The sequence below is a fragment of the Sminthopsis crassicaudata genome, chromosome 4, assembly GCF_048593235.1.
Source record: "Sminthopsis crassicaudata isolate SCR6 chromosome 4, ASM4859323v1, whole genome shotgun sequence".
In the NCBI taxonomy this organism is placed as follows: domain Eukaryota; kingdom Metazoa; phylum Chordata; class Mammalia; order Dasyuromorphia; family Dasyuridae; genus Sminthopsis; species Sminthopsis crassicaudata.
The window spans coordinates 5,189,745-5,212,622 of NC_133620.1; the positions used below are offsets into that span (position 1 = coordinate 5,189,745).

General features: G+C 57.2%; 1 protein-coding gene across 1 annotated transcript in view; it reads left to right on the forward strand.

Annotated features, from left to right (window-relative positions):
• Nucleotides 1-4,015: 4,015 nt before the first annotated feature.
• AK5 (adenylate kinase 5) overlaps nucleotides 4,016-22,878 on the forward strand; it is a 146,032-nt gene continuing 127,169 nt past the window's right edge. The window contains 6 exon segments of the mRNA XM_074265597.1: nucleotides 4,016-4,187; nucleotides 4,190-4,206; nucleotides 10,421-10,607; nucleotides 17,234-17,401; nucleotides 20,726-20,895; nucleotides 21,032-21,145. Of these exon segments, the coding sequence (XP_074121698.1) occupies nucleotides 4,148-4,187; nucleotides 4,190-4,206; nucleotides 10,421-10,607; nucleotides 17,234-17,401; nucleotides 20,726-20,895; nucleotides 21,032-21,145 (696 nt within the window). The 5' untranslated portion in view covers nucleotides 4,016-4,147.

Consider the following 22,878-nt stretch of genomic DNA (forward strand, 5'->3'; position numbering starts at 1 on the left):
GTGATTTTGCTTTGCATTCCCCTTGTGGGAATCATGTTTCCTTGGCTTAGTTTAATCCACCCCAATGAGATCACGGTCACTTTGATTTTCTGCATTCATCCTATGTGTTATTTCTTACAGATTGTTAGTAATCCTTGACCGTTCATGGACCACCTGAACTTGTTTAGCCTTTCACCAGTCGATGGGTGTGGCCTTTGTTTCCAGTTCTTTACCACCACAAAAATCTTCTAGTGTTTTGGGGCTGTCTTGGAATCTCAGCTCAGTGTGGGTATATTAAGCACTTATTTCAGAATTCTAATTTGCTTTCTAAAATGGTTCTTCATTCCCAACGCCACCAACAATGCACTTGTGTGCCTCTTCCCACAATCCCTCCAACACCAACTGTTGCCATCTTTGCTAATATTCTGGGCATAAGATGAGACTTCAGGGTAGTTCTTCTTTGTGTTTCTCATTCTTTCATGTGATTATGAATACCTTGAAATTCTTGTAGTACTTACACATTAATGCGCTAGACTTTTGTACTTAATTGTGTGTGTGTGTGTGTGTGTGTGTGTGTATCCCAGCAGAAGGTAAGCTCACTGAGGACATTGTCTTTGGGTCCCCAGTGCTTAGGAACGTTCATTGCACATAGTAGGTGCTTTAAAATGTTGTTGAATTGAACTGAACCAGAAAGATGAAAAGAGCTATGTTTAGGCTGTAAGGAAAGGACTTCCTACCAATGAGAATGACCCACAAATGGAACGAGCCGCCTTGCGAAGGACGGCAGATGGCAAACCGCGTCGGACGTGATGACCACTTGTGGGATATATTGGAGAGGACCAAATGAGATGAGAGCTGCAAAGTGCTTAGCCCAGGACCTGACACCTGACAGTAGGTGCTTACTAAATGTGTGTTCCCTTCTCTTTTCCACCGATGGGTTAGACTAGAGAAAGGCAGCCAAGTATGGAGAGAGGCAGAGCGGACAGCGTGGAAGAGCCGCAGTAACACGAGACCTGCCTGAGATTTCCTGGTCCTATGGCCTAGTTTCTTCATCTGTAAAATGGGGGGAATTGGACCAAATGAAGTCATAATTTCCTCCCAGTGCCCTGACTCTGGTCCATGGTCCTGGGGAGGCTCGGTCCAGTTTTGGTGCAGTGGCCAAATGTGTGTGATGAGCCCTTGAAGCCCGGCTCGCCTGGTTCCGAGAAAACAACGGACTTTACATGAAGCCTTCAGCATGGGAGGACACACTGACCCAGCCTCTGAAAGCCCGGCCCACAAAGGCACTGACAGGAAGGCTTAATGATGGCCATGCTTGTTAGAGAGGAAAATAGTCTGTGAGGTGCTGGTCAATGGTTAACAACAACCCCCCCAAAAAATGTAAATGCTCTCTCCCCTCCCCCAGAGAGCCACCGTCGGAAGCCTCTCAAAGGCCAATAGTTCACATCCCCCTCCTTTTAGAGATGGGAAAACAGGGCCACGGGTGTAAGTGACTTACCAAGGCCACACAGACAGTTACATCCCACGTTACACTTGCACTCAGGGTATGAGCCAGGGGTCGGTCTTCTGGGCCACCTGACCACCATCACCCCCCTCCAGGTGAAGGTAAGAGGCTTGACAGCGGAAGAGGTTTCCTTGTTTCTTTGCATCCCTTTGTGCCTAGGCCGGGGCCTGGTAAGGCCAGGGCAAACCGCTTGGAAACGCTTCCAGACACTGTTGTCCCCAGTGGCTGCCCAAAGTCAGCCAGTGCAAGAACTCCCCCACCGGGGCTGGATGAGGGCCCTCCTCTGAGACTGGGTCACGCCCTCGGGACAGCCCCTGCTCCCTTTCCAAGCCCCGGCCCTTTTCGGAAAGCTGCTGCTCAGCGAGGAACGTAGTTCAGTTCTCTCTGTGTGTCTGTCTGTCTGTCTCTGTCTGTCTGTCTGTCCTCTGTCTGTCTGTCTCTCTGTCTGTGTTTCTGTCTCTCTCTGTCTCTCTCTGTCTCTCTGTCTCTCTCTCTCTCTCTCTCTCTCTCTCTCTCTCTCTCTCTCTCTCTCTCTCTCTCTCTCTCTCTCTCTCTGTCTCTGTCTCACTCCTCTCCCCTGTCTCTCCCTGTCTGTCTCACTCCCTCTCCCCGTCTCTCTCTCTGTCTCACTCCCTCTCCCTGTCTCTCTGTCTGTGTTTCTGTCTCTCTCTGTCTCTCTCTGTCTCTCTAGTCTCTCTCTCCTCTCTCTCTCTCTCTCTCTCTCTCTCTCTCTCTTCTCTCTCTCTCTCTCTCTCTCTCTCTCTCTCTCTCTCTCTCTCTGTCTCTGTCTCACTCCCTCTCCCTGTCTCTCCCTGTCTCTGTGTCACTCCCTCTCCCTGTCTCTCCCTGTCTCTGTCTCACTCCTTCTCCCTGTCTCTCTCTGTCTCACTCTCTCTCCCCGTCTCTCTCTCTGTCTCACTCCCTCTCCCTGTCTCTGTCTCTCTGTATCTCTGTCTCTGTGTCTCCCTCTCCGTCTCCGTGTCGGTCTCCGGCTCCCCTCTGTCCTGCTCTCCTTTCGTCTCCTGACACCCCCCCCCCCCCCGCCCCCCCGCCTCCCAGGTAGAACAGAGCGTGCTGTAATCTCGGAAGCCACCAGAGTTGCCGTTTCCGACACGAGCACGGGGAGGAGGCGCGGGGGCGAAGCCGGGGTGGGGGCGGGGGGCGGGGGCTTATAGATCTTCTTAATCTTAGAAGAAGAAGAAGAAGAGAAAGAGACCTGCGGGCTGCGGGGGGGGGGGGGGGGGGGGGGGAGCATTCTCCGATATTTCGGCCCTTCACACCCCCCCCCCCCCGCCCATACAGACGTCGCGGCCGGGGCGAGCAGGTACTGCCTGGGAAGGAGTCTTCTTTCCCCCTTGGGGTCACTGCAGGAGTCGCCTCCAGAGCTGGAAATACTCGCCCCCCCCCCCATAGGAGCCAGGAGCTCGAGGAAGCTTCGGGCCCAGAGCTCGGCAGTAGCTCCCCGCCCCCACCCGGCGCCCCCGGCGGCGGGGGGGGGGTGGCTTCCCGGCCCGGGCCCCTCCCCCCCCCCCCCCCCCCCGCGCCTCCCCATCCACCGGTTTTCAGCCTTTCCCGGGGCTCTCTGACGTCACGCCAGTTCCCGGGACCGGAGGAGGACTCCCTCCCGATCCTGCGGGCGGTGACAGGGCGGCTGGGGACGCCGCGGGAGCTGGCGGCCCGGGGTCCCTGGCCCGACCTCCGGGGGGCCCGCAGATCCCTGAGGCGGAGCCATTCCTGCGAGGGCCGCTCGGACCCCGAGCGCTGCGGAGTGGGGGGCGGGCGTGAGCCGGGAGCAGCGGGGCTCGGGCAGGGCGCAGTGGGCGGGGCGCGCTTTGACTCAGTTTCCCTTTCTGGCGCGTGGCCGCGTCCCGGAGCTGCGGCGGCCAGGGCCCCCCACCGCAGGGCTGCCCGAAGGCTTCCCTCCCGTCCTCCGGCTCCCCGAGTCCCGCCGCCCCCGCCGCCCGCCGGCAGCCAGCTCGGGGCCGGCTGCGCGGCGTGACCGGCTTCCCGCGGCGGCCGGGGCTGGGGGGCGGCGGGGGGCAGCGGCGGGGGCGGCGGCGGCGGGCTGGGCGTCCGGCTCTCCCCGACCTCCCCGGCTCCCCCCGCCATCCGCGCGGCCCGGCTCCCCCCGCTACCCGCCGCGGCCCGGCTCCCCCCGCCATCCGCCGCGGCCCGGCTCCTCCCGACACCCGTCGGGCTCTGCGGACCGAACCCCCCCCGCCCCGGGCAGAAGCGCCGGCCGGGGGCCGAGGGAGGGAGCGCAGAGCGCGGGGGCCTCTGGGGCAGTTAGCGGAGAGCTCCGAGCGAGGGGAGGGGGGAGAGCGAGGGAGCACAGCGGAGAGGAGGAGGGAGGAGGGGAGGGGGCTGAGGAGGGAGGAGCGCGGGAGGGAGAGCCCGGCCCGGGGAGGCGCCAGAAAGCAGTGTGGGCTTTCGCCAGAGAGCGGACCCAGCGGGAGACGGCAGGAGAAAAGGAGAGCCATACTCCGACAGAGACACAGACACGCGGACAGAGACAGAGACTGACAGAGAGAGACACACGGAGAGAGACAGGCACTGACGGAGAGAGACACAGCCCGACACGGAGACGGAGGAGGGCGCTTCTCCCCAGCCGCCGCGCTGCCAGCCTCGCCGCCGTGCCCAGCCTCCCGGAGCCCGAGCCGCGGCATGAACAGCAACGAAGCCAAGGACTACCTGGCCCGGAGGGAGATCCGCAGCTCTTTGAGGTAAGGACCTCGGAGGGGAGCACCTGGCTGCGGGCTCAGTGAGTGTGAGTGATTGTGTGTGGTTGTGTGTGAGTGTGAGTGATTGTGTGTGGTTGTGTGAGTGATTGTGTGTGGTTGTGTGTGAGTGTGTGTGTGTGATTGTGTGTGAGAGTGTGTGTATGAATGTGTGTGTGTGATTGTGTGTGAGTGAGTGTGTGTGTGTGTGAGTGTGTGTGTGATTGTGTGTGAGTGTGTGTGAGTGTGAGTGTGTGTGAATGTGTGTGAGTGTGAGTGTGTGTGTGAATGTGTGTGAGTGTGTGTGGTTGTGTGTGAGTGTGAGTGTGTGTATGAATGTGTGTGTGAATGTGTGTGAATGTGTGTGTGTGTGAGTGTGAGTGTGTGTGTGGTCGCGCCCGAGGTGGGCTGGGCACTCTCCTAGGACGAGCTCAGGTCCGGGTCGGGGTGGGGGGCTCGCCCCCGGGTCCCGCGGCAGGGCTGGGGACGGCTTCCGCGCCTCCCCGCCCCCCACGCCCGCTCGGGCTTCGGACAGCTCCTCTCCTTGCCCGGGGGGTGCTGGGAACCTGCCTCCTGCCGACCAAGAGTCTCTCCCCTGCCTCCCCCCCGTGGGAGCCCCGTCCCCACCCTCGCGTGGCTCTGGTCACTCCACTGCAGGCGGGAGCCCGGCCATCTGTCTCCGCGAGGGGAGAGAGGGGGAGAGGGGGGTGGGCCACGGCTCTGAACACACACACACACACACACACTCACACAGGCACACACACAGACACACACACTCACACCCACACAGTCACACTCACACACTCACACACACACTCACACAGTCACACTCACACACACACACACTCACACACTCACACAGGCACAGACACACACACTCACACTCACACAGTCACACTCACACACACACACACAGACACACACACAGGCACACACACACTCACACAGACACACACACAGGCACACACTCACACACACTCACAGCCACACTCTCACACACACACTCACACAGACACACACTCACAGTCACACTCTCACACACAGACACACACACACTCACACACACTCACACTCACACACACTCACACTCACACATGCACTTGTACACACACAGACAGTGACCGGGCACATAGGAGGGACAGAGGTAGAGTTCTAGGCTGCCCAAGGACAAGTAGTCCTGGGGAGGGGGGCAGAAGGAAGCACAGGGAGACTTGCGGGGGGGGGGGGGGGGGGAAGGCGAGGGAGAAAGGCTCCGGAGAAGGGGAGAGGCCCACGGGGGGCACCAGCCAGCCTGCTCGCCCCACCCTCTCCCTCCCCTGCGCTTTTGGTGAATGAATGAACTCGGAGCACATCCCCCCTCAGGCGGCGGGGGGGGGGTTCCCTCTCTGTTCCAGGGCGGCGGAGATGGGGCTAGCTGCCCTCCTGTTGCTCCGTTCCCTTCACACCGTAGCCTGTCTGGCAGCGGAGGAGGAAGAGAAGAGGGGGGTGGGGCAGAAGGGCCTGGAGGAGGAGGGGCTCTGGCCGCCCCCACGCAGTCCAGGGCCTTTATTGGACGCTACCTATTGGACATAAAGAATATCCTGCCCCGGAGGGGGGAGGGGCCTGCCTTGTGGTGGGGGTGAGGGGCAGCTCAGAAATAACTAGATCCCCACGAGATCCCCACAAGATCCCTGCAGAATCGCGGGGGACTCTGAAGGGAACGTCCTTCCTGGACCGGGCGGCTTCTCCCCTCACGGGCCCTTCCTTCCATATTGGACTTCTGAAGTGCCCCCGGGGCCATTCTGCTGGGGAGACGGAGGGCGCGCCGGGCCAGCCATCCCGAGGGCTGCTGGGTGCGAAGGCCGCAAGCACTGATGGGTGTAGACGGCTGACCGCATGAATGGCTTCAAATCAAACCCCAGTCAAGCTGCGGGGCACGGGGAATGAGCCGTTAAGCTCCCCTGGCGCTGAGCGCCATTGGCCCCCCAGCGCCGGCCTCGCCCCCCCCCAGCGTCCGCCTCGCCCCCCTCCCCCCCCCCAGCGCCCGCCTCGCCCCCCTCCCCCCCCCCAGCGCCCGCCTCGCCCCCCTCCCCCCCCCAGCGCCATTGGCCCCCCCAGCGCCGGCCTCGCCCCCCCTCCCCCCCCAGCGCCGGCCTCGCCCCCCCCTCTCCCCCCCAGCGCCCGCCTCGCCCCCCCAGCGCCGGCCTCGCCCCCCCAGCGCCGGCCTCGCTCCCCCAGCGCCATTGGCCCCCCAGCGCCGGCCTCGCCCCCCCAGCGCCGGCCTTGCCCCCCCCCCAGCGCCCGCCTCGCCCCTCCCCAGCGCCGGCCTCGCCCCCCCAGCGCCGGCCTCGCCCCCCCAGCGCCGGCCTCGCTCCCTGAGCCAGTCTGGCCTTGGGGACGTGTCCTGGTCCGGGCCAGGGCTTGAAGCTCCGCCTGCCGGACTTCCCGCCATCGGTGACCAACCGCCCCGGCGTGGCCGGCCCCAGATCAGCTTTCTTCCCTTTCACTCTCCCGCAGCCCCGAAGTGACCCCAGTCACAGAATTGGGGGGCATTTAATCCAGTGCACTGGGAACTCCTGCTTTAACATGGAGTTAATTGGACACTGGGGGGGGCGCAACCCCCGTGGGTTCCCTCTACCTTCCCAGTGCTCACCCTGTCCAGTCCCTTCTCCACTGCAGATTGCCACTCGGTCGGCACCTCGTGCTGGGACGACCGCAGTGACCTTGGTCTCCCACCGCCAACCGCTCCCTCTCAGGCCGTCTCCCGCACACCTGAGTGGGAGTCCGTGTCCCCCTAGATCCTCAGTGGCTCCCCACGGCCCTAAGCTTAGCCCTGGGAGGATGGCACAATGCAAAGAGTCTGATTCAGATCCTTGTTCTGCTCCTGCCTGCGTGTGACCTTGGCTGAGTCACCGGCTTCCGGAGGGGGCTGGGCCGGGGCCTCGGGGTCCCTGGGTCCTAATCCTGGAGCTCAAACCCCAATTTGTGCTCCTCAAAAACCAGGGTCCGGGGAGCAGCGAGCTCCCAGGCCCCGCGGGGAGTAAGTCACAGACGGGGGTGGAAGCCAGGCTGTCCCACTTCCTCTTTCCGTCGGGCACTGCCAAGCAACAGGAGAGTGGGCCCCTACCGCTGCTCCCACGTGAGCCTTGTAAAGATAAACAAGGGCTGAGCAGCAGGCGTGGGCCCGGGGCGCTGTACCTGCCCTTCTCCCTGCCCTCCGCCAGCTTCTGCTCCAGCCGCCGAGGTCCCAGCGGTCCCTGGGCACGGGTGCGGCGGGCTGGGTTCTAGCTTCTCCCAGAAGGCCATGGGGGAGCTAGCTGGTGAAGGGGCCTGGGGATTGGAAGAGGCAGGTGTGCAATCCCAGCATGCCAGGGGGAGCCTAAGGAGGAGAAGGGAGAGAGTTGGGGGGGGCAGACCGCCGAGGGCCGGCGAGAGGGCGGAAGGGCCAGCTTGGAGCCAGTGTTTTCAGGGCAAGACCCCGCTGTGTACAGCAGAGGAGCCAATGGGGGGGCGGGGGAGCCCATAGGTGACTCAGAGTCTCGGCCCGGGGGCTTTCTCAGGGCTTTCTAGGTAACTTGCTTCCTGGGCGACACGACATCTCTTCCAGGAGATGGGCTCTCCAGCTCTCCAGACTGCCCGTGGGGGGAGGGGCACTCATGGCAGGCTGTGACTGGGGGTGCGATTTCAGCCCCTACGCTGTGCTGGAAATTGTGGGAAGTCCTGGAGATGCAGGAAGGGCCACAGACCATCCCACACACCCAGGGAGCGCCCAGTCTTAGAGGGGCAACGCGCAAACAGTCCAGAGAGAGAGCTGCCACCGACACCCAGAGAGCCCGCAGATCCAGGCCTCCGGGGCGCACAGCCGCGGGGGGTAGAAATGTCCCCCAAGGGGAGGCGAGGGTCTGTGGGGACGGTGGAGAGGGAGGGCCCGGCCTGGGGTCTGGAAGTGCACTGCTGGGCGGGAGGAGGGCCCCGCTAGGAAGGGCCCGGACCCTAATGGGGGACTCTGGGTTTGCTCCTGAGGCCCCGGGGAGGGTCTTTGCAGTCACTTGGGTGGCAGCCCCAGCAGGCAGCCCCCAGCAATAGTCTGAGCAGCAGAGAGGGGAGGTGGAGAAGGGGGTGCGGCGGGATTGGGCAACAACGGCTGTGGGAGAGTGAGGAGGCAGGGAGGACTCTGGAGGGCTGGGAGGAGGGGCCTTCGTGGAGGCCGGCCAGATGGAAGAGGAGAGAGGGAGAAAGACTGACTTGTTGAGTGTGCTTAAAGGAGGCCAGAGACGGAAGCCGGACGTTAGGAGGGAGGCTGGGCTCCATCGCTGGCTGGAGGGGGCCGGCGTCCAGCCGGTGGCCGAGCCTTTGGGAGCCCGTGAAGGAGCTTGGGAGGGAGCGGACGGACAGTGGGAGAACCAGGACAGAACGGCCCCACCGCCCCAGAGAGAAGCAATGGGCAGGGAGAGGAGTGGCTAAGGGAGAAGTTCAGGAAGAGGAGGAGGAGGAGGAAGAGGAGGAGGGAGAAGAGGAAGAGAAGGAGGAGGAAGAGAAGGAGAAAGAGGAGGAAGAGGAAGATGGAGGAGGAGGAGAAAAAGCCTTGGGTTTGGTGATTAAGAGACTGCTAGTAACTTTTCAGTTGAGTCACCTTAGCTGTGTGGGAGAGGGAGCTCAGAACCTTTTAGGGTCACAGCTAATCATGCAGTCGAGTGTCCAGCCAGCTAGTGCAGCTTGGCAGATTTCCCCAATTTCCCTTCTTCAGGCAGCCTCCAGGGCTGCATTTGGGGGGTCTCGCTCTGAAATCTGGAGTTTTAGAGCCCCCCATCCTAAATTCTGGGCCGCGAGATCTCAAAGCTTTCCTAAGGAAACATCTCCATTGGGCTAAGACTCCCGGGGGCAGGATTTGGGCCGAGATCTGTGACCCTCAGCTCGCGAAATGTCATCTTCTGGAGGCGTTCTCCCATGATGCCGTTCTGGGCGCTACCCGCCTTGGGGAATTTTCTAAGCCATTAGCCAGGTTTCTGATCTACTTGTGTGCATCAGCCTGCAGACTCTGGGCGAGAATAGCACACACATGTACAAGTATATGTTGCATAATGCACACGTGTGCTCGAGCATGTGTGTTGTGAGCATGGGCATCCCCTGGTGTTCCTGGCCAAAGCAGCGAGGGGGCTGGCACAGGGAGGCTGAAGGCGGGGCTCTACGGTCCTCCAGAGGCCTCCCCGCCTCCCACCACAGTGTTAGAATTGCTATCTTCCAGTCCCGACAATAATTAATTAGTCTCCCAGGAGCCTTTGCCAGGTGAAGAGGCGGGGCTCAAACAAGACCACGGGCTTCCTTCCTCCAGTGCCCCCCTCCATGGCCCCTTCATGAATGTCCTTTCCTAAGAAAGCTGGGAAACACTCCTTCGTCCCCCATTTTTGCTGAAGGCCTATTAACTGCAAGAGCTGCTCCGCTAGTCATTTGTGCCCTTGACCCCCTGGCTCTGGCCAGCTACTTGCCAAGCTTTCCACACATTTCCCCCTTTCCCCAACTCTACAGCTCAGAAAGAGGGAAGGAAGGAAGGATGGGAGAGAGGGAGGGAGGGAGGAAAGGAGAAAGGGAGGGAGAGAAGGACGTGGCTGCTGCAGCCTTAACAAAACACCATGTTTGCCTATCTCAGGAAGCCCAAGCCATGGCATCAGGGGCAGCCAGAGGCACGGGGTGACAGGAAGGTGACCCCTCCTGTGTTGGGGAAGGGGGAGGAAACTGAAATTGAAAGAGATGGAAAGGACTTGCTCCATGTCACAAGACCAGATTTCAAACCCTCTCCCCCCGTCCCATAATCCACTGAGCAGCAACCATCACAGGGCTATCGCTCCCATGGAGTGCACAAAGGGTATGGATTTTGTAAGGGCTAACGTGCTTGAAGCTCTACAGGGCACGATGCAAATATCTTATTTGAGCCTCTCAACAACCCGGCAGGGTAGGTACTATTAATTACTACTCCCATTTTACAAGTGAAGACACTGAGGCAGGCAGAGATGAAGTGACATTTTCAGGATTCCAAGTATAGGAGAGTAACAAAAAAGAAAAACTAAATAACTGGCAACTCTGGGAGCTGAATATTCAATCAAGAAACATCCATTAAGCTCTTTCTATGTGCCAGGCATTGTGCCAAGGCCTGGGCACACCGAGAAACAGCCCCCACCCTCAAGAGCTTCCACCCCACTCCTGAAATGAAGGTGATGGCTAACCCGTGGGTCTTGCTTTTCAGAGTCTGCTAAATGGACTGATGTGTTACAAGCCTGACGACCCAGTGGAGTACCTCGAGGGCTGCTTACAAAAAGTCAAGGAACTGGGGGGCCCGGAGAAGGTCAAATGGGACACTTTCGTGGGCCAAGAGAAGAGGACGTTGCCTCCCCTCAATGGCGGACAGTCCCGAAGGTCATTTTTGAGAAACGGTAATGTATATGGAAAGTCCCCGATAGTCCTAAGCCTCGTGTTCCTTTTTAAACCCCGCTGCGTAGTGCCTCGTGGCTGGGATGTGATTGATTGGAGTTTGTAATCCAGCCTGGACAATTTAAAACAAAGTCTTTTATTTTTTGATATTTCTACAGGAAAACCAAATATCTGGACTTTGTTTAAAAATGTTTAATAGCAGGCGACTGATTAAATTTTATATTAGTAAGGCTTTATTACTTTATAAAACCATAGCACATGGGTAAACTGTCCATTATTCTCAATGTTTCAAATAAGGGCTTTCTAACAAATGAATGGTGCACTCTTAATCATCATGAACGGCTCCATCCTCGGACGGCTCCGTGATGGTCTCACCTGGCAACCACAGGAGGGGTCCATTCAGGACCCCCAGCTGTCTGTGCCTTTCTGTGCTGTGGCTTTTGTCTGGGAGCCTCCCTGAGGTCCCTAAAGCACAGCGACTTCCCTTGTGACATCACGAGGAGAGCAGTGGATTGTGGGGGAGGAAGAAGTGGAGGCTCTTTCTCGGCCATCCCTCAGTAGGATTTTCTATCCTGTCTCTTGCTGCTTCTCTGCTGTGAGTCCTTGTTTGAAACGTGCTGCAGCCTGCTGGGTCCCCTATTAATTAGCAGTGACACAACAATTCCCATTGTGGGAAACTAAGCCACGATGGGTGCTCATTAATATGAGGAGTATTAATAATATGAGTATGAGGGACGAATTGTGAGACCCTCCGATCATTCATTTCTACGAGCGCCCGGTCAGACCGATGTTCCGGACTTTGTTAGAAGTGGGTCTCCTCCTGCCTGTGGGACCCCATCACGCCTGTGTTTCAGACTCTTTTTCTTCCTCTCTAAAGCGAGCACGGTTGCTCTTTTCTGGAAAGAGGCTGTTTCTTTCACCTTGGATTTTTCTTTGCTGATCAAAAGCCTCTGGGCTTCCTGGGGCGCCTACAAAAACCTTTCCAACAGGCAGGATTTTCAAGCCTCACCGCCGGCTCTAGGAGCAGGCCTTGTAATCAAAGAGCTCAGAGCGGACTGGAAAAGGGAGTTGTGAAAAGCAGATTCTCAGAATGGAAAGGATGAGGCGATTTTCCATCGTTCTCGCCACGAATGTTCAGGGGCATTTTCCTTCAGTTTCACAAGCCGCTTCGTGTAAGGATAAGGCCATGAGTCTAGACAAATATGCGTATGCGTGTGTGTGTCCATACGTGTACACACACACTCATGCAAGGCATTATGGACAGCTCTGGGGAAACCCAGACGAAACTGGACGAAGGCCTGTCCTTGAGGAGCTTTGTTACCCCAGATCTTGGCTATTTCTTCAGCTCTCTCGATGTAGACATTCATTCCTATGGCGTGATTCACTTGTATTCCCTTCAACTCGATTCAGTTCCAGCTGCCAGGCATTTATGGAGTCTGCTATCCGCCAGGCAGTGTTCGGAGCCGACGGCCCCAGGAGCTCCCGCCTGTCCACGCCGTCTCACTCCTGGTGACTTTGACCGTGCCCTTCGGACCCCCTCCACGGGGACACTCTCAGTGAAATGGCGATGCAGAGGATGGGCCCCGTTGGCTAAGGTCGGGCTCTGTTCCGGGGGAGCTCTATATCCGTCCGGCGAGAAGGCCCTGGAACCCCAAAGCCCAGGACTAAATAACCCGGAGCCATTTTCCCATGTGCGAGGGGTCATTTTAATTCTTAAGTGGTTAAGAACAAGCTGCCTTTGGGTTCAAGTAGAAGTTTTGCTGATAGAGCAGAAAAGATTGTAGTTCGCTACTGAACTAAGTAAGCAATTACAAACTACCCCCAACAAAGGACAGGGGAGGGAGAGCCAAAGCTTGAATTCAGCATCGGTATCAGTTGAGTCTAACGGGAGCCCCCTAAGGCTGGATGGTTTCCCGTAGCAAATGACTTCTTAGGGGCCCCACTTAACAAACGACCCGGTGAACAAGGAAATGTCACCATTGTAGGTGGGAGGGGGCCTGTGATTTCCAAAAGCACCCACCTGGTTTCCTGGAGAGCCCTCGCAACATTCCCTTGGAAACTCCAGCTCAAGGTTCAAGCTATGCAGTCCCCCAAGCCCACATCCTCATCCCAGTCTCCTCCTGTGGCTCAAGATGCTTGAAACAATTACATTTCAAGGTTTTCCTATGAGCCGGAAGGCAGCTTTTAAATAGTAAATCAAGATTGCCAAGGCTCCAAAAAAGAAACCTTGACAGAGCTTGGAGCGTTCTTGCTCCTCTCCTTGATTAGGAGGAAATTGGAGGAAGTGAACGCAGAAAATTATTGGAAAATTTGGGTCAAGTTCATGGCGGAATGAAATTACCCATTCCTTCCTAGCCTCTCCTGCCTATTAATACTCAGCTCAATTGGCCCCAAGATGCTTTAATTAATGATCAGCTTGTGCCTTTCCCCTGTAATTGTCGTTACAGAATTCTGCGTGATTTGGCTAATTAGCTGTCACAATGGCTTCTATATCTGGAAAATATGTCACCAGACACATAGAGAGTAACTCACCATCTGTCTTTTAAGAAGAAAATCTAGTTTTTCTCTTGTTGACTTCAGGATGAGTTGTGATCCCAACGCCCCAAGGGGCTGTGAACCCCTTTAAGTGCATCTTCCCTCCAGCGGGGCAGATTGCATCTCCTTTGTGCACGTCCAATGAATGAGACTGGTCGTCAGGCACCATCAGGGGTTGCTGCCCATGTTCTGGAGACAGGGGCTATCCCGGGGTCCTCTTGACCTTAGGACTGTTGAACGTTAATTTTTTTTTTTTTTTTTTTTTTTTGAGGCTGGGGTTAAGTGACTTGCCCAGGGTCACACAGCCAGGAAGTGTTCAGTGTCTGAGACCAGATTTGAACTCGGGTCCTCCTGAATTCAGGGCTGGTCCTCTACCCACGGCACCCCCTAGCTGCCCCTTGAACATTAAAAATTAAAGTCAAATGGATAACTGCTGCCCAGCAGTCTTCCCCTTGTTAGCAGAATTCCTGAAGTTCATGCAAAAACATTGCCAGAATTGTCTTCAGGAAGGATTAACGAAGGAGCCATTTTGTGCAATAACCAGTGTCCAACGGACCGCTTGTTATCTCCTAATTAATGAAGGAAAGAGACTCTTTAAGCAGAGCCTAGACGCTGATTCGGATGTGATGGAGCCCAGTAGCCCCCACCTTCAGCCACGTCCTGATGCCTCTGGTAACTCGTTCACGTGGATCACAGCTCCCGACGTGACGCGGACTTTGCCCCCGTGGCCAGGCTCCCGGCTTGGGGGGAATGAGAAGCCTCTCCTTGCAAGTGCGTCTGAAGTGAAATCACTTCTTATCTAGTGGCGGCGGAGTCTCGTTTGGCAGGGCTGCTTCTTCCACAGATGGCATCGCTCGCTCCCTGCTCGAGCCGGTTTTCCCGGAGCACAAGATAAGGATGACAAGCCCTGCTATTCCTCTCACGCTCAGGGTGGGCGGGGGGCTTCCCGAAGGTTAGGCCAGCGGAGCACAGATCCCGGCAGGTCATGCCCTCAGTGCCAGAGGACGTTCGTTGTGCCAGGGCCAGCCGGACTGAGAGGGAGAGGGGGCTGCGCCTGAGCCAGATTAAAAAATCGCATCGACGGCTCTCAGCTAAAAATGTGACTGAGCGGGGACGGCTCAGGGCTGCTGCTAGCTTAGGGGAGCCCCTTGCGGCTTTCGCGCTTGCTTCACCCCACACGCTAAGGCAGACAAGCCGAGCGGCTTCCCAAGAAAAACTCCAAGCCAAAGCGCCATCTCTCCACAAAACAGGCCCATGGGAGAACACGGCTCAGCGCCAACCCACCATGTCTGCCTCCAGCCCAGCCCTCCGGTTCTTCCCTGCCTCTGTCCGGGGCGCCCTCCTGCTCACTGATCCCGAAGATTGAGGCAGAAATCCCAGGGACCCTCGGGCTCAAAGCCCCGGCTTCTGTAACCCTGTCCTTGCTCACTGGGCCCCAGACCTGGCTCTTCTTACTCCACTCCGCTCTCTGTCCCCCAGCATCCCTCGGGCTGGGCCCTGCGAGGCCCCTGGGGAGCGAGGTGGGCGCCTGCTCCTGAAGGCACTTCCACCTCCATCGGCCAGAGAAGGGGTCCGGAGACTATTAGCTTTCGAGGAGGACTGCCGCTGGCGGCAAGTGGGGGGCAGAGGGGGCCAGCCCGGCCCTGGGGAAAAGCCGCCTCAGGCCCTCCACGGTGAGGCGTTGGAGGGGAGGAGCCGCTCTGCACGCATGGAGGGAGAGAAGTCCTGGGCCCTGCCCCATGAACGAGGACCCACGGGCCCAGGAGAGAAAAACAGCTTTGGGGCCAGAAGACGGAGAGAGGCGCAGCTGGGAACCAGGCCCCGGTCCTGCTGCTCTTGTGCTCGGGGGAGGCTTCTGCCCCCTCCCCGCTCCCAGCGGCTGGGCCAGGCCCTTTTTCACACTGTGCTCTGAAGCCGGGAATGGCTTCGTCTCCGGGGAGAAGCTCGGTCAGGCCCGTCAGGTTCCAGCCGCCCTTCCGGCTGTCAGCACAACATTCCCTCACCCACAGGCGTGTGCGCATAAACCCAAACCCAAACACAGCCCCCCCACACACACTCAGCGCATGAACACGTGCCCACACCCAGAGACACACGTGTGCGCACCCACGTCCTGCTGATTCGTGGGTTCTGTTCCCTCAGCCCCGCTGCCCTGGATCCCACGGTCTGCGCCCCTCCCCCAGACGGTGCTCCCCCCTTCTCTTCCCCCGAGCTTGCTTTGGTGCTTTCTCCTCTTCCCAGAGCCCTTGTCTGAACGTGTGTCCTCTCCTCCTGGGAGGATGGGAACCCCTTGAGGGGGGGCTCCTGGAGGCCCTCTGAGCCAGGAAAGCAGAATTCAGATCTAATCTCCAACAGGACAAGTCACTTCACCGCCGCCTGCCTCAGTTTCCTCCGTTGTTAATCAGGGATAATAACAGTAAAAGGCAGAGAGTAACAGTAACCCCCCTTCCAGGGAGGTCGTGAGGATCCACTCTCTAAGGGCCTGGCACACAGTAGGCATCTCAGAAACGATTATCCTCTTCTCCCCTTCTTGGGCTGGTCCCCGGCAGGTAGGTGGCCCAGAGGGGTGCACAGCGACTACAGGACTTCGGGAGCCCCTAGCGGAGAGGGCCTGGGTCCTCCGGCTTCCATCTTCCCTGGGCAAGGCAGTGGGCAGGAGGAGCCCGGACTGATTATCCAAAGAGTGAGCGGCCTTATCACTTACTTCCGTCCCAGCAGGGAGACTACCAGAAATCATCCAGGAAATGGTGAACCCGCGATCCCGCCCTTTGCCTCAACCGAGGGAGCCCCCTCTGCCCTTGAGGAAGCCCCAAGAAGATTGGGAAAACGAGCCCCGCCTCTCGGAGGCCCCCCACCCCGAACCTCCGGGTCCCGAATCTCCGCCTCCACCCCCGCCACGTCCCAGAAGCTCGTGTGCAGCGCACGTTGTTTCCCATGAGCAGCCATATGGAAGGACGCCCTTCGGGGCAGTTCTAGGCACAGTTAGCCCCTGATTGATGTTCGTTGCGCCGTCCCCCCACGTTAGCCCAGCCTCTCCCTGTGCGCTTCCCTGAGGGTCAGCCATGAGGCTTTGGGAATTCTTTTAGGGAAGCAAATCGCCAATCAATGAAGTCAAGGACCTGAGCAGCCACTTCGACCCCCAGGACAAAGAGCCGGACTTCCAGCTCGGGCGGCTCTTAAAGCCCAAAGTGCGGTGGGCCGGGCTCCGGGCCGCTCTAAGGCTGAGGGGAGGGCGGAGGATGCTTCTGCGTAGACCCCTCCTGGCTTCCTAGCTCCCCTACTAAGTCAGTGCCAGGGGCAGCAGCGCCCCGAAATTTGGGCGCCCAGTCATTCACTTCAAATCAGTAAACGTTTACCAAGCGCTGAGCTCTGGGCTAACTTCTGGGGCTACGGAAAGAGGCAAAGGACGTCCCTGCCCACCCAAAGCTCGCAGTCTAATGTGGGGAAGGGGAGGGGAACGGCGCAGACCTGTACGGACAATCCAAGCCCTCTGCGGAGGAAACAGGAGATAATGAACAGAAATACTCGGGGGAATTAAGAGGGCTTCGGGAGGGCTTCCTGCAGGAGGTGGGATTTGGGGAGGGCTTCCTGCAGGAGGTGGGATTTTAGCTAGACTCCAAGCGGAGGAGGAGGAGGAGGAGGAGGAGGAAGAGGAGGAGGAGGAGGAGGAGGGAGGAGGAGGAGGAGGAGGAGGAGGGAGGAGGAGGAAGAGGAGGAGGAGGGGGGAGGAGGAGGAGGAGGAGGAGGAGGAGGAGGGGGGGAGGAGGAGGAGGAGGAGGAGGAGGAGGAGGAGGAGGAGGAGGAGGGGGGAGGAGGAGGAGGAGGAGGAGGAGGAGGAGGGGGGAGGAGGAGGAGGAGGAGGAGGAGGAGGAGGAGGAGGAGGAGGGGGAGGGGGGGAGGGAGAGCGTTCCAGCCTGGGAGTACGTTCAGAAGGCACAGCTGCAGATAAATGAGAGGATGCCTGGGATAAGACCCCAGTCGCCCTCCCCTAGTTCCGCAGCGTTCTGTTCAGATCCCCTGTGACTTCTCGCCTCCAGTGAGAACTGTGTAAGCGGCCGCCTCCTTCCTGTTTCAAGGTGATCTTACTTTCTTGCAGTGCTGCCCGAAAACACCAACTTTCCTTATCGGCGATACGATCGGCTCCCTCCAATCCATCAATTCTCCATAGAAAGTGACACCGACCTATCGGAGACCGCCGAGCTCATCGAAGAGTACGAGGTTTTTGATCCTGCCCGAGCCAGACCCAAAGTCATCCTGGTCATAGGTAAGAGCTCGCCCCCCCACCCGGGGCTTGGCCCAAATGCCAGCTCCGCCCCTGAACGACTTCCAGCAGCTCGCTTTGTCGCCAATGTGTTGTGAGAAAGGGATAAAAGGTAGAATATTCTGGGTCTTCCATCCCAGAACTGCACCGAAACAGTGCCCAGAAGCCCAGAAGGGCCAAGCCAGGCCCGGTAGGGTACAGAGGGCCCAGGTGTTCTGCAAGGCTCAGTATCAGAGGCAGCAAGAGCTGCCTGTCCCAAGAAAATCCCAAAGCTCCGAGGACAGATGAGGACAGACCAGGCCTAGAGAGGGACCTACTCTGTCCTGACATGCCAGAGAGGGCCTGGAGAGGGAGGCGGGGAGGGGTAGAGGCCAAAGGGAGGAGGTGGACGTCACCAAAGGAACCCAAATCCAGGGGCACAATGAGTCAGGCCAATGAGCCCACCTAAAAGCATGGCAGAGACAGACTCTGATGGAGAAACAAAGCCACAAAACCCAGAAAGAAAAGTAGATAATAGAAGATAACAACTGATTAAAAAAACAAAAGTATTTCAAATCTAGGGCTTCTCCTTCCAAAAGGAGCAAATAGCCAACCAGACACTGAGATTCAGAGAGGAAATGGAGGGTTCTCAGGAACTCATTCATACATAGAAGAAATAAAACAAGACATGTAACAAATGGAAGTTCTCTCTGGGGGAAAGAATTGGAAGGAGAATAAAGACTTTAGAACTAGTGGCAAATCTGACCCAAGAAATGGAATTTGAAATGGACCGAAAAGAAATGGAGGTATCAGTACAACAGCAAGGAATATGAGAATCAAAACTCGGGGAGTAAGGGCCCTGATGTAAAAAACAACTACTCTGGACAACAGGCCGAGGAAAGAGCGCTTTTTAAAAAGCCTGGACGATCTATCTCAGAAGATTATAAATGGACAATGCTCAGATCCATTAGAATCATTGGGCAAAGAAAAGAGAGAATCTGCCGGTCCCCCTGCTGAAAGGATTCCAGAGGGAAAAGCCCCAGCAATGGCACGGTGAAAAACCAAAAGTCACATCAATGGGGGGCAATGCTGCACAAGCCTAGAAGGAAGCAGCTCCAGCACCCAGGAACCACGTCAGAATCGGCAAGGAGCATTTATTGAGTGTCTGTGCCGTGCTAAGCACAGGGGGTACAAAGAAAGGCAAAAGCCGTCCCACAACATAGGAGGTAATGACAACTCTCTATATACAAGAGATTCAGGATAAAACGGACAGGGGAGGAAAATGGACTCTAGAAGGGCTTCGGGGGCAGTCGAGGGGGTAATTGGGACTTAAAGGAAGGAAAGAGGCAGATAAGAGAAGGAAGAGAGCTCCGGGCATGAGAATAGCCAAGGGAAATCTCCAGTCTGAGATGGTCAGCAGCCTCCAGGAGGCCGTAAAGAGGAGGATCTGCAGGGTATGGAAGTGTGAGGAGGCCACGCAGATAGGAAAGACCCAAAGTTAAACAGAGGAGGTATGTTGGACCCCCGAGGTAATAGGGAGCCAATGGAGGGGGGAAGCCTCATGTGCCAAGCTTTGCGTTTGGTAGCTGAGTGGAGACAGCCAGGGACTGAGAGACTGCCCAGAAAGCCATTGGAATGGGGGCAGGGGTGTGGACGGAGTCAGAGAAGGGAAGGGCACATGGAGGGGAGAGAGCACCGAGGCAGAATCTCCTGGACCCAGCAACTGATGGGACACTGGGAGGGAGGGAAAATAAGGCAAGAGAAACAGGAAGAGTCAAATAAGGATGTATTGCTACCTTCTTAACGAGAGGAGAGGAAACACGTGTCTCTTCAGAACCTTAATGTCTTCAAAGGGATTGATAAGAGTTCATTTAAGAAAATAACCAACGGCTGCCGCCGAGGGAGTGGAGCCGCGCAGCCAGAACGACAAGAAGACATCAACCTCAGAAGCTCCTCTCGGTGGGAGACACGCCAGGGGCCATCCGACCCACAGCAATCTCTGCCTGAAAAAGACTCCTCGATTTTTCACCGGGAGACCTTCAGACACGGGCTGAGCACCTCAAGTGGTTCTCGTGTGGGGAAGATTTCCCTGGGCTCGATTCGCTTCTTCGCTACATGGCACCCATTCCCCTTGGCCTTGCCTGAGGAACCCTGCAGAACCCAGCGGAACCGGCTGCCCCCTTCTCTGACTGACACGGGAAGGCGGCAAGGAATCCGAGGCCCAATTAACTAAGTTATGCCGGACGTTTCCGGTTTCCAAATGGAAATAAAATAGGAAACTGCCATTGATTTTATCTCTATCATGTGTCAGTCTAGCATCTATCCCTCTGTCCATTTTCTATCTCTTTCTCCTGGGTGTGTGTATCTGTGGGTCTGTCTGTCTGGTTAGCTAGCTAGCTACCTATATTCATCATCTTTCTACCATATAAGCACGCACACACACACACACACACACACACACACACACACGTCTCTCTGGCTCTCTCTCCTGTCTCTATCATCTACCTCTGACAGTCTCCCCCATCCAGCTAGCTAGCTGTCACCATGGCTTTATGAACAGCGTGATGTGGGATGAGAGACTAGGAAACAGTACGAAATTCATGAGAACCATTAATACACGGTGAATCATGAACCTCTATTGTTGAGAGAGAGATTTTGTCTGATGGTAAAACCTTTTAGAACCAAAAGCCAAAGAAAAGATGATTCATGAAGAGCTCGTTTCATAGGTCAAGTGTAACAGAGAGTTCTTTCCCCATCTCCACCAGGGGTAAGTGGAAGACAAAGCTTTTTCCATGAATCACTTCCACCTGGTGACATCCCATGGACTTAAAGGCATGGTTAACGTCCAAGCGAAGGTCGTCTGCAGTGGCCGCCCACGAGCTGCCCCTTGCTGGGATTTGGTCCCCACCCTGGGAAATTGAACTTTATTCTCTGTGAGAATGACTCCATTACACGGGTGACCGATCCAGCATGAACAGCGGGTCATTTTGAATTTGCTCTGAATTCATGGGTACTCCAATTTGTGTTTACCCTGAAAAAGGAAAACTCCTTGTTCCCTGGAATTAACTGAGACTCCAGGAGCCTGGAGAACCTGTGGAAAGAGACTCTGGTACTGAGGAGAGCTGGGGGGGGCAGCAGAGAAGAAGCTGCCTGCCTGATGGTGTCCCACATTATCTGTTATGGTCACTGCCCCTGGGCCTGGCATAGAAGGGGTATAGGTGGTGTCAGTGCTGGCTAAGTTTCAGCACCTTGGGCAGTGTCCTGTTGCCCTACCCCAGGTGTGCCTCTTCCGGGGACTGTCTGAGAGTCCCAGGGCCCCCATCCCTGTCCTTTGTTCTCCCCCTCTAGGAGGCCCAGGGAGCGGGAAGGGGACGCAGAGCTTGAAAATAGCCGAGCGCTTCGGCTTCGAGTACATTTCCGTGGGGGAGCTGTTGAGGAAAAGGATCCACAACACGAGCAGCAACCGCAAGTGGAGCCTCATCGCCAAGATCATCACCACGGGAGAACTGGCCCCGCAGGTACGGGCGGCCCCCCGGCGGGCCGGGTTCCCTTCCCCGGGCCCGGGTGCTTCTCCTCGGCTCTGGGCTCCCCTCCCGGCCCCGGGCGCCCCTCCCCGGCCGGGCCGCAGCCTAAAGCTCCCTTCTCTTCCCGCAGGAAACCACCATCACGGAGATAAAGCAGAAGCTGATGCAAATGCCCGACGAGGAGGGCATCGTGATCGACGGCTTTCCCCGGGACGTGGCGCAGGCCATCTCCTTCGAGGACCAAGTAAGGAAGGCGCGCTGCGTCTCGGGGGGGGGGGGGGGGGGGGCGCCTTTCCTAGCCAGGCCCGGGACCTAGTGCGCTCCGCCAGCAGGCTGGCCCGCGGGCTCGGGCTCCAAAACGGGCCAGGGGAGTGAGGCGCCTTTCACCTTCCTCCCGAAACACTTCCGTGCTCTCAGCCCCTTCCCATAGGAACAAGCCCGTCGTTAAATGAGCATCCTCAGAAAAAGGCGCCCGCCCCAATTAGCCATGTCCTAATCACAGTTTCTTACTCATCAAAGGCAAGTCATCCTCTCTGAATTGTCAGAGAGGGACAGACACAGAGACAGAGACAGAGACAGAGAGATGGAGACTGAGACACTGAGAGAGATTTCAGTTTGCAGAAAGAAAACTTTGCGACATCACATCAAAATAGTCTCAGTGCGGGAGCTGAGGAGCCAGTACTTCAGAGCTGGTCCAATGTCTGGCTGGCTGGCTGTTTGTCTTCCTTATTTTCTTTCCTTCCTTCCTCCGTTCCTCCCTCCCTCTCTCCCTCCCTGCCTTCCTTCCTCCCTCCCTCCCTCCTTCCTTCCCTCCTTCCCTCCCTCTCTCCCTCCCTCCCTCCCTGCCTTCCTTCCTCCCTCCCTCCTTCCTTCCCTCCTTCCCTCCCTCTCTCCCTCCCTCTCTCCCTCCCTCCCTTCCTCTCTCCCTTCCTCCCCTCTCTCCCTTCCTCCCTCCCTCCCTCCCTTCCCTCCTTCCCTCCTTCCCTCCTTCCTTCCCTCCCTCCCTCCCTCCCTCCCTCCCTCCCTCCCTCCCTCCCTCCCTCCCTCCTTCCTTCCTTCCTTCCTTCCTTCCTTCCCTCCCTCCCTTCCTCCCTCCCTCCCTCTCTCCTTCCTTCCTTCCTTCCTTCCTTCCTTCCTTCCTTCCTTCCTTCCTTCCTTCCTTCCTTCCTTCCTTCCTTCCTTCCTTCCTTCCTTCCTTCCTTCCTTCCTTCCTTCCTTCCTTCCTTCCTTCCTTCCTTCCTTTCTGTAAGACCCAGATGAACAGGGTGCTGTTTTTACCTGAACTGCTTGTTTGACTGAGTTGAAGCATTCACCCAATTCAAATTTTTTTTCTTTTTCTTTTTTTTTTTTTTTTTTTTGAGGCTGGAGTTAAGTGACTTGCCCAGGGTCACACAGCTAGGAAGTGTTAAGTATCTGAGACCAGATTTGAACTCGGGTCCTCCTGAATTCAGGGCTGGTGCTCTATCCACTGCGCCACCTAGCTGCCCCCTGCCCAATTCAAATTTAAGAGACATTTAACAAAGACAGCTGGAGGCGCTGACAGGTGCCTGAGAGCTGGCCCTGGCCCTCCAGGAGCGGTCACTACTGCCTGACGCACAGAGAGGCAGCTTTGCCGCCATCTTCTCCTGGTCAAAAGCCCATGAAATAGTGATGACTCCGGGCCTCCCCGGGCCTTTATTTCTGTGCAGAAACGTCATTGACCTGATCACAGGCTGCTTCTCTCTCCACGGATGGGGCGTTGCGATCACGCTGGGGTTTGTCTCTCACTAGTCAGTGATGGGTCTATTTTGAATTATAGGCACTACAAACAAGGCTTCGCACGCAGGGTCCGTGTCAAGGATCTTGCCTTTCAGCAGCAAAGCATAACTAAGAGTTTTTCATCTCTGAGGCCGTAATGAGAGCTTCTGTTGTTCTATCCAAGGCCATGCTATTAGCAGAGACTTTAATATCTCACCGGAGCATCAGTGGGCGCAGGCC